Below are 14,008 nucleotides of genomic sequence, written 5' to 3' on the forward strand. Positions count from 1 at the left end.
TAGACAATACCATTTTGGATATAAATAACACTCAGGTACATAATTTTAGAAGATAGATGCTTATTATTTTATACCACTACTATAAAATATAACTTTATGTTAAAATCTACCTTAAAGCATCTTATACTAGGCAATAGCTATAAAGGTAGAAATTGTACCTTCTATTTACTATGAACTTAAGTATTAGCAAAGCCACGCATGAGGTTGTTATGCTCTCCTCAATGCTTGCTTTCTCAGTCTTCCGAATATCTCACCATCCCCATCAGGAAAAAATATTTGGTAGATTTTTACTTTCCGTAGTTTGTGTTCAAAAATCATTTTTTTCCAATAGAAAATCAGATTAAATGCACCTTTCAAACTTAAACCCTAGAGATTCTGATATGGCTTCTTACCCTTCTTTTCCTTCCTCCTTTGATCTCTTCTTATTAATAGGCTATTTTAACAACTGTATCACAAAGTCTACAAATTACATTATCATGGCATGTAAGGCCTTTTGCAATCTTGTTGGTGCTACCCTCAAAATATATCCAGAATCTAAGCACTTTTCATTATTCCCACTATTACATTCCCCTGGGCTCACCTGGATCATTGGAACAGCTTCCCAGCTTCCAGCTGTTTCTGCCCTTGGCTCCCTACAGTCTGATTTCAATTTAGTAGCCAGAGTGATGAGATTATGTTACTTCTCTGCTCCAAACTCTTCAGTGGTTTTCTCTCTCACTCAGTGACAAAGTCCTCAAGACAGCCTACACACCCTGCAGGATCTAACCATATGTCACTTCTCTGACATCATCTCCTACTGCTCTTTTCCTTTGGTTACTCCACTCCAGCCACACTGGCCTCTTGTTAACTCTCAGTGGAATAAACACACAGCACAACCTTATTTATCCATTAATTGAACCAATATTGATGAAGCCCTTACTCTGTGCAGAGGCTTTTAGGGATTATAGAAGTGGACAAGATAGACAGAGCTCCTTCCTTTGTGAATGTATAGTGTAGTAGGAGAGATAAGAAACAATGCAATAAGAATAAAAGGCAAGGCTGGGCACAGGGGCTCACACCTGTAATTCCATCACTTTGGGAGGCCGAGGCGGGCAGGTCAGGAGATCAAGACCATCCTGGCTAACACAGTGAAACTCCGTCTCTACTAAAAATACAAAAAAAATTAGCAGGGCGTGGTGGCAGGCACCTCTAGTCCAGCTACTCGGGAGGCTGAGGCAGGAGAATGGCATGAACCTGGGAGGCAGAGCTTGCAGTGAGCCGAGATGGTGCCACTGAACTCCAGCCTGGGCAGCAGAGCATGACTCCGTCCCCCCACCACCCCCCCCCCAAAAAAAAACCACACACAAACAAAAAGAATAAAAGACAAAACCATTAGTAATTATTATAAGTACCTAAACATGCTATTAAACTGGATATTAGCAGGAGAGACAGGAAACAATGTAACAAGAATAAAAGCCAAAGCCAATAGTAATTCTAAATATCTAAACAGGCTGTCTGTTAACACATCTCAGTTTGCTTTATTTTAGATCGCAACACTCTTGTTACACAAGATTCATCTTGAAAAATATCTTTATTTAATCTGATGCTTTGTGATGCAAGGTCATGAACTGAAATGCCATAAACTAGAAAATGCTGTAATCTATCACATATAAATATCAGCCAAGCTTGTTTCTTTCCCTTTCTTTCTTTCTCTTTCTCTCTTTCTTCTTTCTTTCTTTCCTTTTTTCTTTCTTTTCTGAGATAGAGTCTTGCACTGTTGCTCAGGCTATAGTGCAGTGGCATGATTGCTCACTGTAACCTCAAATTTCTGGCTTAAGTAATCTTCCTGCCTCAGCATCCCTAGTAGCTAAGAATACAGGTGCATGCCACCACATCTGGCTAATTTGTTAATTTTTCTTTAGAGACAGGGTCTCACTATGTTGCCCAGGCTTGTCTTGAACTCCTGGCCTCAAGCAATCTTCCTGCTTTGGCCTCTCAAAGCACTGGGATTACAGGCATGAGATTCTTCACTCATCATATTATAATTATTTTGGTTTATAGTAGAGAACTAGCTTCATAAAGTAAAAAAAAAATAAAAGATTTAGAATTGTTTGTCCAAAAATAGAGGATATTAAATATTATCATAAAACCAAAGGATAATTTAACACAAACCAAGTTTGTCTAGATTAATAAATAAGAATAAACTTTCCAAAACTGGTAATTTCCTTTTGTAGATCCATTTTTGACTAAAGGAACATAGGTTTTATGGCTAAGGGAAGTATTTTAAAAATAATCTCAATTTTTATTTTAGATACGGAGGGTATATGTGCAGGTTTGCTACATGGGTATATTGTATAATGCTGAGGTTAAGGTTATGAAAGATCCCATCACCCAGGTAGTGAGCATAGTTCCCAATAGATCAACTCTTGCTCCCCTCCCTCTCTCACTCTCTAGTAGACTCCAGTATCTGTTGTTGACATCTTTATGTCTATTGAGTACCCAATATTTGGCTCCCATTTATAAATGAAAGCATGTGGTATTTGGTTTTCTGTTTCTGTGTAAATTCACTTAGGATAATGGCCTTGTTGCAGCAAAAGACATGATTTTGTTCTTTTTTATGGCTGTGTAGTATTCCATGGTGTATATGTGTCACATTTTCTTTATTCAGTCCACCTTTGATGGGCATCTTGGGTGATCCTATGTCTTTGTTATTGTGAATAATACTGCAATGAACATGTAAGCACATATGTCTTTTTGGTAGAACAATTTATTCTCCTTTGTGTATATACCTGGTAATGGGATTGCTGGGCCAATTCGTAGTTCTGTTTTAAATTTTGAGAAATCGAAAGTCCTAGCCAGAGCAATCAGGCAAAAAGAAAGAAATAAAGGACATTCAAATTGGAAAAGAGGAAGCCAAATTATCTCTTCAATGGTATGGTCTTATGCCTAGAAAACCCTAAAGACTCCTCCAAAATATTCTACATCTGATAAATAAATTTAGTAAAGTCTCAGGTTACAAAATCAATGTACATAAATCAGTAGCACTGCTATGCACCAATGACCAAGCTGAGAATCAAATCAAGAACCCAATCAGCCTTACAATAGATACAAAAAAACCCCACCAAAACCTAGGAACATTCTTAACCAAGGAGGTGAAAGATCTCTAAAGGAACAACTATGAAACACTGCTGAAAGAAATCATAGATGGCACAAACGAATGGAAATACATCCCATGCTCATGGATTAGAAAAATCAATACTGTGAAAATGACCATACTGCCCAAAGTAATCTAAAAGTTCAGTGCAATTCCTATCAAAATACTAACATCACTTTTCACAGAATTAGGAAAAACAATCCTAAAATTTATATGAAACCAAAAAGGAATACAAATAGCCAAAGCAATCCTAAGCAAAAAGAACAAATCTGGAAGCATCATATTACCCAACTTCAAATTATACTATATGATTATAGTAACCAAAACAGCATGGTACTGGTATAAAAGTAGATATATAGACCAATAGAACAGAATAGAGACCCCAGAAATAAAGCCAAATACTTGCAACCAAACGATCTTTGACAAAGCACACAAAATCGTGACTGGGGAAAGGACACCCTATTCAATAAATGGTGCTGAGAAAATTGGATAGTCACATGCAGAAGAATGAAACTGGATCCCTATCTCTCACCATATATATAAAAATTAACTCAACGTGGATTAAATACTTATGTCTAGGACCTGAAACCATAAAAATTCTAGAAGGAAACCTAGGAAAAACTCTTCTGGACATTGACCTAGGCAAAGAATTTATGATTAAGACCCTAAAAACAAATTCAACTAAAATGAAAACAAATAAATGGTACCGAATTAAACTAAAAATCTTCTGCACAGCAAAAGAAACAATCATCAGAATAAACAGACAACCTACAGAATGGGAGAAAATATTTGTAAATTATGCATTCAACAGAGGACTAATATCCAGAATCTATTAGGAGCTCAAACAAATCAGTCCTGCCACTCACTTTGTAACTCATTGAATCTTAGTTCCCTCTTCTTTAAAATGAAGATAATCATAATACTACCCATGCCAAGATTCAGTGGGAAAACCTGACTTTAGAGCTCAATAAAAATTAGTTGTTTTATTTTCTCTCCTCAGGTGTGTTAGAAGCTCCTTTTAGGTCAATAATTAAATTTATCTCTATATCTAGCATGCTCAGTGCAATTGCTCTATAAATATTTGTTAAATTTAGTTGTTATAAAATTATTAGAACTGGAGTGCAGAAGCCATCTACAGCATGCTATGAAAATCTAAAATAAAATAATATAATAAAAAACAATTCCTTTGAGAAACTTCATACCCTGATTATTTTATTTGCAACAGATGCATACAACTAAAACTCAAATCTGCATAAATCAAGTAATTCAGACTTGCTGTAAGCATTTAAAAATATATTTTTAAAATACATGCTGTTTTCTGGCAAAGACATGTAATCAACCTAGGTGCTTATTAACAGTGGATTGGATAAAGAAAATGTGGTACATCTAAACCACAGAATTCTACACAGCCCTAAAAAAAAAATAAAATCATGTCCTTTGCAGAAATGTGGATGCAGCTGGAGGCCATTATCCTAAGCAAATTAATGCAGAAAAAGAAAATCAAATTATCACATGTTCTTATTTGTAAGTTGGAGCTAAACCTTGGGTCTTCATAGACATAAAGATGAAAACAGTAGAGACTTGGAACCTCAAGAGGAGGGAGGAAGGGAGGAGAGCAAGGGCTGAAAAACATCCTAATGGGCACTCTGGGTGATAGGATCAATAGAAGCCCAAACCTCAGCATTATGCAATATAGAGCCTAGCAAAGCTCCAAGGAGCTGACAGAAGACTGGTGTGACTGGATCATGAAGGAATAAGGGGAGAACTGGCCTGAGGCTATAGAGGTAAGCAGAAGACAGATTATTGTGGACCTTTGGAATTGAACTTGAGAGCAGTGGGAAGCCCTTGCAGGCCTTACCCATGGATATGATATGGTCCTATGTAGATTTTACAAATTACTTTGGCTGTTACAAAGGGAGTGAATTAGAAGAAGACCAGAGTAAATGTGGAGAAACTGGTTAAAGTAGCCCAAGTAAGAGAAAATGGATGGTGGATATAGTGGTTTGGACAAAGTTATTGTCATTGTTGAGAAGATGCTGGATTCAAATTGGATATAGAGAGTAAGGGAAAAGGGGATGCTAGCAATAACCTCTCCCCTTCCTCCAGGTTTCTGACACAAAGTAAATAGTGGTGTTATGTACTTAGATATGCATGCTGAATGAGAAGCCAATGTGGGGGCAGGATTAAGAGTTCTGTTTGGGCAGTTCTCAAATATGAGATGCATAGAGACACTCTAGTGGCAATTTCTGCGACATAATTTTTATAATTATTTGTCTTAAACAGTAACAAAGATGATGGAGAATAAGGAAAACTTGACTATAGTAGAGTAAGAAGGTTTGCCTTTGCCACATGATGAAATGGTAATAAGGATAAACCCGGCCTGCATGACTACTTTGATTGTAATGCATAGTATTCAAGTAAAACAAAAAGAACAGGCCAGATGCAGGGGCTGACTCCTGTAATCTCAGCATTTTGGGAGCCTGAAGCAGGATGAACACTTGAAAGAGGATTGCCAGAATTTCAAGACCAGCCTGGGCTACACAGGAAGACTCTTATCTCTGGGAAAAAAAAAAAAAAAAAAAAAGCCAGGTGTGGTAGTATGTAGTCCTAGCTACTCTGGAGGCCAAGATGGGAGGATCACTTAAGCTCAACAGTTGGAGGCTGCAGAGAGCAATGACTGCACCATAGCAATACAGCCTGGGTGACCAAGCAAGACCCTGGCTGAGAAAAAAAAAAAAAGAAAGAAAAAGCTAGTTCCTACGTAAGAACACTGCAGTATGACTTGTTGCCAATTAGAAGGAACACAACTACAAGGTCAGGGCATATTATTCAAACAGTAGAGACAATAGTCAAATATTTGGCAGAATTACAAAATATCTCACTGGAAAAGACACGCAAGGGAAATCAACAAAAAGATATGAATCAGAATTCATCTGTGTCTCAAGAAAAGGTTGTGCGATAAATTAAGTTTTGCTAGTGTCTCTACACTACCGTTAGCCTCATTCCCTTATTTTCTAAGTGTTAATATAGTTTTAGGTATTTTACATAAATTTTATTATTAATTACAATCAAAGTGCGACTTGTAATAGCAATTCCTGCACATTTTTTTTTTTTTTTTTCCAAATCTTGCACCTTAAAATCCACCTCGGGCTTCAGTTGGCCAGCTTTGGTATCTCAGATACTTGGACTACAGATACCACTACGGCAAGTAGATAAAATGTACTCTAGGACCTTCTGCTGGATCCTGAAGAATGATCATTAAAACAAGCTGGTCTGGCTGGTCAAGAGCAAAAATAAAATCAAGATGACAGAAAATTGATGCAAAAGTGAAGTAAAATAGCTAGAGAATATATTTGCGCCTGTCCCCTTAGCATGGATTCCCATGCGAGCCAATCTAAAATCCTCACTGTTAGAATCCTCCTGTCAATATGATAGAATCAACAGCAAGCTCAGTGTCAGAAAACCTGTATGTTAACTTGGCCCTCTTTCTAGCTGAATGTGTGGTTTTGGTCAAGTTCTTTGGCATTTCAGAGACTCAGAGTAGTAAAGGAAGTGGATAAGATGACCTCTACATTCTCTTGCAGGCTCAAACATCTATGAATCCAGAGAGAAAAACTAGAGCATGAAATTACCCTATGCTAGAAATCATTTTAAAGAAATAACTTTAAAATTATTAGTATTCAAGGATCTCCAATGTAATAATGGCACCACTCAAAACTTTCCTTCAGCTCTATCCTGTCTTGGCTCAAAGTTATCTCCTTAATGAGGTCTGCCCTGACTATCCTACTTAAAATTGTAAACTTTGCCCACGTGGTACTTCCACTGTCCTTCCCCTGCTCTGTTTTTCACCATAACGCTTTACTCTTTTTAACATACAAAATCACTTATTTACTGTGTTGTTATCTATCTGCCTACTCTTACCACCAAATATAAGTTCTACCTAGGCAGGGATTTTTGTGTGTTTTGCTCATGGATATATACCAAGCACTTAGAGTAATACATGACATATACAGGGTACTTGATTAATACTGTTGAGTGAATGAATTTCCAATAAAAATTTAAAATAAAATATTTCCTAACTTAAAATTGTAAAGTCAGATCTAACCAACTGTTCATTGGTCTGCTAGCAGTGTTTCTTGTATATGGAAGTATACTTTAAATAGATATGTCCTGTGAAATAATACTAAGTGTTCTAAAGAAATAAGTGAGTGAACATTACCTCATTGAACTAATTTGACCTTGCTCCTGGGAGAGAGTTCATTTGAGATTAAACAAGTTCAAAGTCTATGAATCATAAAACAATAAAAAAAAACTAAAAGGGAAATGGTGTTTTTATAAGCTCTGCAATTCAAAAGCCATTTCAGGTAATATTGTTATTTTTATGTCAGGAATTCCTCAGTGATGATATCTTAGGGCAAAGGGTTTGGTTATAAATTAAGAGAATGAGGAGATAGGTACATAGTTGGGTTGCTCCAACCAAATATGTGTTGAATGTCAAAGGAATTTCCCTGAGGAATAATCTTCAGAATAATTTACTAAGCACAGGAGAAAATATGGCTCAGTACTTTATAGCCAGATTTCATTTTTAATTGAAACTTTTTTTAAGCAAATCACTTGCTAGTCTATTAACGATAACAACATAAACACAAGTAAACATTCAGAATATAGACATCCAGGTACTAAGCTAATTTCTTTACATTCACTGTCTTATTTTACAAATGAGGAGTTTTAGTTGCAGCAAAAGAAACAAATTTTCCAATGTCAAATGACCAGAACTTAAGCCCAATCTGTTTGATGCCAAAGCCAATGTTCTTCACTGCAATGTTGGGTTATCTTGTTTCTAAAATTTAAATTTATCAGTAAAAGGCAAAATTTGCGATTATTGAGGACATTAAAATCATATTTCTGTAGACTCTGAGACAAATCCAACAAAAAAGTTCAAACTATTTCTTGGCAGGCATCATTGAAATTGGTATATAGCTTCCTTGGGTATTGACTTTGAAAACGAAGTTGGTCACTTTAGATATATAAGTTCAGTTTGTTTGTAAAAACAAAATGAAAACAAAACAGTTGCCTTATATGCTAAAATTATCCTAATAGTTTTCGCCTCTAACAACATATACACACAGAACTTCAGGAACTTTACATGGCTCATCCTTATATTGTCAGCATCTAGCAAAGTACTTGCCACATAGTGATCAATAAAAGTTTTAGCCAGCCTGGGCAACATAGTGAGATCCTATCTCTACAAAAAAAAAATTAGCCAGGCGCCAGGCATGGTGGCACACAACTTTGGTCCCAGCTACTTGAGAGAATGATGTGGGGAGATCCTTTGAATGCAGGAGGTTGAGGCTGCAGTGAGCTGTGATTGTGCCACTGCGCTTCAAACTTGGTGACAGAGCAAGACCCTGTCTCACACACACACACAAATTAAGTAAAGAAAAAAAAAAGAATCAAAGAAAAAAAATAATTCCCCCAGCTTAAGTCCATCTTTATTTGTTTGGATAAGCTATAAAATGTCAAATAATGCTGCTGATGGACATTTCTAAGTCTCCCAAAGGAGAAACTGAGCACATAGTATGTGCTGCATTTTGTATACAGAATAAAAACAGAGACAAGATTTCTACCCTCACAGAACTTAAATTCTTCAGGAGAATGACACTGAAGTCCTTAATTGGACTTCTCTCTTCTGTATTATGTTCCTCAAGTGGAGGTATATGGTGCTTAGTTATGAAAAGTACCTCCGGGGCTTTGATCTTCTCAATAACTCTTTGAGGCTGATATGAAAACAGTAATTAGAAAAAAAAAAAAAAACATGTATCCAACTTATATAGACAGTTGATGACCAAAGCTAGAATCCAGTTATTTCAGTCTCCCATGTATTTTCTTATTACTTAAGAAGAGTCTCTATCTCTACCTCTTTCTCTCTTCTTTCTCTCTCACTTTTCTTAGAAACATGGGTAAGATTTTCAGAAATAAGAGAAACTTATTAATAAATGAAAAATACTGGGAATTCTCAATGTTTCTTGTTTTAGCCAGTTAATTTTGGCCTTCATTCAATGTGACTGTCCCTTAATAAGCAGCAAACTCCACTGAGAGATAGATACTAATAATCAGGATTCTGAAAATTCATTCTCATCCCCGTCTCCAAACTTTTATAAAAATTATTATAAAATAATAGACTTTTAATATAGGAAATTTCTCAAATATAGAAAAATTTAAAGTAAAAAACTCACACCTAACTTTCATCACTAAAATATAATCACTCTTGACACTTTGATATCTTTCTCTCTAATATTACACCAATTAATTTGCTTGATATCGTGAATAGTATGCTGTTATAATTTTCCCCTGCCTTTTTTCCTTGCATATTAGCATAGGTATTTTCTGAGGTTATCACAAACTCTGTAAGCACGTTTTATATTACTACTTTTTTAAAGAGGATGTATAATAATTAATTCATCCATATATATGTGATTAAGTATTCAGGTCACTGCTCATTTTTCACTGTTATAAAATAAAGCAGCAATGAATACCTTTGGCTGATATTTTTTCCTGTACTTGGAATTATTTCTTTAAGATAGATTTCCTAAAATTGAATTACTGAGTCAAACAGACTTAAGTTTTCCTTATGTATGTTTCCTTATTCATTTGAATAATTTTCGACTCCCACTTGTTTTATTTAACCCTTGTGAGCATGTGATAGTCTCATTTTTCAAAATATCTTTGCTGTTGTAATTTGCATTTCTTTGTAGTTAGCATGAATATTTCAGTATGTCTTCTTCTGAGTACCAGTATACTACATGCTTTTTTGTATGAATTGCCTATTTGCATCTTTTGCTCAGTTCTATTAGACCTTTGAATTTTTTCTTATCCATTTATATGAGCTCTTTATATATTAAGAATATTAACCTATTGTGATATTTGCAATAAATAGCTATATGGTTTGTTGTTGGCTTTAAATGTGAATTTATTCAATTTTCTTCATAATTTTGTTGTTTTTATAGATTTCTTTAAAAGTAATACTTACAATTATTTCCATATTATTATTTATTTTCAATGTCCATTACTAGCTCTTTCCAGTCATCACTTTTACTCTCATGTTCTTAATTTTTATTCATATCTTGGCTCCATTGACCATCTTTATTAGGATATTTGGGAAATAATACAATTTATACCAAACACACATCAAATTTTACCTTATTTTCTTCTTACAAAAACCCTAGGAAGATGCAGTTTTTGTCTTTATTTGAATGACACAGAAATCAAGGTTTTTGAGCAGTGGAGTATTTCTTCAAAGCCACACAGCTAGTAAGTCATGAAGCTGGAATTCCAAGAGTTGCCACTTCGTTTTCTTCTTTCCCTTTATCTTACTCAGTTGTCTTCTCTCCTCTTAATTTTGTCATTCATTTAAAAACATTTCTTGTGCTATTATGGTAGATTTATTTCAATAGGGGGCAGTGACTTACTCAGAGAGATGATTCTCTAATGGAGTTTTAAAGATATTAGAAGTTGATAGAGGAGGCCGGGCGTGGTGGCTCATGCCTATAATCCCAGCACTTTGGGAGGCTGAGGTGGGTGGATCACTTGATGCCAGAAGTTCAAGATCAACCTAGCCAATGTGGTGAAACCCCATTTCTACTAAAATTACAAAAATTAGCCTGGTGTGCTGGTGCACTCCTGTAATCCCAGCTACTCAGGAGGCTGAGGCATGAGAATTGCTGGAACCCAGGAGGTGGAGGTTGCAGTGAGCCTGGATTGTTAACACTACACTCCAGCCTGGGCGACAGAGTAAGACTCCATCTCAATAAAAAGAAGTTGATAAGGGAGATAGTTCATGGCAACGGATCTTTCAAGGCACACTAATGATAACTTAGGCATTTAGCCTACTAGTGTAATTTCCATAAATCTGCCTCTGATGTCATATTCTCAGCACTTAATATTTTCTACAAACATTTATTGAAACTTTATTTTGTATAAGTCTCTGTCCAGTTTGAATATTAAAAAAATTCATAATCATATGAAACATTAATAATAAATACAAAATGAGAGATGCTGATACTGAAAAGTAGGATTGCAGAGTGGTAGAAAATATTTCTGGCTGGAGTAGATGGGGAAGGGTTCGAAGAGGAGTATAATTCAGGTTTCTATTTGCCATCAACTTATCACATGGCTAAGTCACTAAGCGACTTAATTAAAATTAAATTAATTTATCATCATCTGATCACCATTTCACACAAGTCATGTCTGTTGCTGTATTGGCTAAATGATGGCAAGACAAACAACCTCTGAAAATGATCATATGGATCTTCAGAATCTGGATTTTTTTTTCATTGCAGGGTCCATAGAAGCAATCTGATGTAATCTGACATGAGTTCAAGTACAGTCATTTAATATCCCCTATCATTACATCAATCACATGTCCTTCATACATAAAAATCATTACACATAAAAGGGTGGAGAGTGTGTGGATCCCTTATTATTGTTAACACAATTGAGTCATATGTCTTGCTCTTTGGACTGGGTGGAAACTTGTATTCTTTCTCTTCCTCAGGTCAATTAAGTTCATTGAGGTGAGTTGCATTCCTTCTTTAAGCATGTTGAACCTTCAATTTGGACTCAGATGGGCTAAATAGAGGAGCTAGGAAAAATAGAGAAAATAAATTATTAGAGAGATCAGAGAAAGATACGTAAGATTTACAATAAGAGTTATGAGAAGAACATTCAAAAGAAAAACCACAGGAGAAGGAAAAATAGGTGAATGGCTTTTTAATTTCTATAAATGTGTCGTTAATACTCATAATAAAGGACTCAGAGAGCTGGGATATGAGAATAATAGGTCAAACATATATGGATAAATAGATGTGACTACATACATGAGTTGCAAAGAATGCTAAGGAGGGCAAAAAGAGACTGAGAAGAGGGCATTATTACTAATACACAGCAATGTTGAATGTTTAGGGTGTTTCAGGCACTGTACAAATCTTTTAAATATACAAATCACTTAATCTTGCCATAACATTAGAAGATACTATCTACTCTTTACCAAAAAGGTAACCGTGGCATAGCGGAGTTAAGTAACCCATTCAAACCTACGCATAATAATCAGCAGAGATGGTCCTTATCTAAGTTTTTCTGCCTTTGAAGTCCAAATAGTTTAATGGAGCCAGGTACCAAAGAAGAAAACTTTTGTAAATTAATTTACTTTAATGATTTACATGTGGAAAAGCACAGAGTGAAAAGAGCATATCATCTGAGAAGCCCAGTGAGTTTGGCTGAAATGGAGTGAACATGTACATGTTGAGGGTGAGGAAGATGATTAGAGAGAAGTCATGTGTTGTGGTTCTTAAAAGCTAAGAGGAAACTGTTAGATATGATATAGTCTGTGGCAGGGAGCCATTGCAGGTTTTCCAAGATGGACTCATAAGGAGAAAACACTTCATGGGGCTGGAAAAGGCAGTGAAGTGGAGTGTCCTATGATAATGTACTACAGTGTAGGGTAGTGGTTAAGAGTACGGTTATGAGAGAGGGACTATTGGTTAGCAGCTTACCTGCTGTGTGACTGGGCAAACAATGCAAACCTCAGTGTCTTTTATTGTAATGTGGGCGTAACAATAGTAACTACTTCATAGGATTCTTGTAAAGATTAAATGACTTAATCTCTTTGAAGTGCTTGGCAGTTCCTGATAAATGACCAGTAGTTAATAAATGTTAGTTGTTATTATTATCATTATCTATTATTACTCCCACAGATACATATAGAACAAACTGCAGCAGAGAGGCAAATCTTTAATGTTGTGAGAGTATAGACAAGTTGGTGAAACGGCTACATGAGGGCGGAGGACAAGAAGGTGCAGATTGTGGCAGTCACTTCAAATGGAAATATCACTGCTTGAATGAAGGTATGTGAGTGTCAACTTGCAAGGGGACCAGGTAGGTTTCACCAGAAATTAAGGAAGCTTAAGGAGAACAGCCAAGTTCAGCTTGACAGGAGTGGTGGTGGCACAAATGCAAGACTGGTGTCTTTCAAGAAATCAAGGACTGTTGAAAGTAGCAAGAGCTAGTTTGTTTTAGGTCCATTATGTTTTATATTCACACTTTGATGTCAGTGGAGCAAAGAAATTGAATACAATATAATAGAATGGTAGAATCTTATTTTTAAAATCTGTGTTATTCTGATCTTTAACTTACTTATATTCTTGATAGAGATCTTTACCTGATGCTCAAGATTGTAGAAATAGTATAATCAACATAACAATACAGCACTGTATTTATATCCTGCACTGTTTAGGGAGGGTTTAAGGCCATTCAAAAGGATACATACAATACAACAAGATTACATAAATGAAAGGTGAGATAAAGGAACAAAGCAAAACAAAAGTGAAAACAGAGATCATAGGCACAAATAAGATTAAAATGCATGTGATGAAGATGAAAGCTTATACATTTACCCCAGATGGACCACAGGGTTGTTGTTAAGCCTTTAAACAGTGAACAATGCTGTACACATGCATATGCAATTAGAACATGTGGAAAAAATAGTGGCCTGTTAGAAGGCTAATTAACAATTTGTAAAAAAAAAAAAAAAGAGGTCGGGCGCAGTGGCTCACGCCTGTAATCCCAGCACTTTGGGAGGCCGAGGCAGGTGGATCATGAGGTCAGGAGATCAAGACCATCGTGGCTAACACAGTGAAACCCCGTCTCTACTAAAAATACAAAAAATTAGCCGGGCGTGGTGGCGGGCACCTGTAGTCCCAGCTACCTGGGAGGCTGAGGCAGGAGAATGGCATGAACCCGGGAGGCGGAGCTTGCAGCGAGCCCAGATCCCAGATCGTGCCACTGCACTCCAGCCTGGGCGACAAAGCAAGACTCTGT

At 36.1% G+C, this 14,008-nt stretch overlaps 1 protein-coding gene across 1 annotated transcript in view; it reads left to right on the forward strand.

Moving 5' to 3' along the window:
- Nucleotides 1-14,008, forward strand: part of ABCB1 (ATP binding cassette subfamily B member 1) — a 217,537-nt gene that overhangs the window by 96,790 nt on the left and 106,739 nt on the right. Inside the window, exon 2 of the mRNA XM_032761171.2 lies at nt 12,886-13,035. Coding sequence (XP_032617062.1) covers nt 13,030-13,035 — 6 coding nt within the window. The 5' untranslated portion in view covers nt 12,886-13,029. The remainder of the gene's footprint in view (nt 1-12,885; nt 13,036-14,008) is intronic.

This window comes from Hylobates moloch, unplaced genomic scaffold (assembly GCF_009828535.3).
Source record: "Hylobates moloch isolate HMO894 unplaced genomic scaffold, HMol_V3 SCAFFOLD_1, whole genome shotgun sequence".
Lineage (NCBI taxonomy): Eukaryota > Metazoa > Chordata > Mammalia > Primates > Hylobatidae > Hylobates > Hylobates moloch.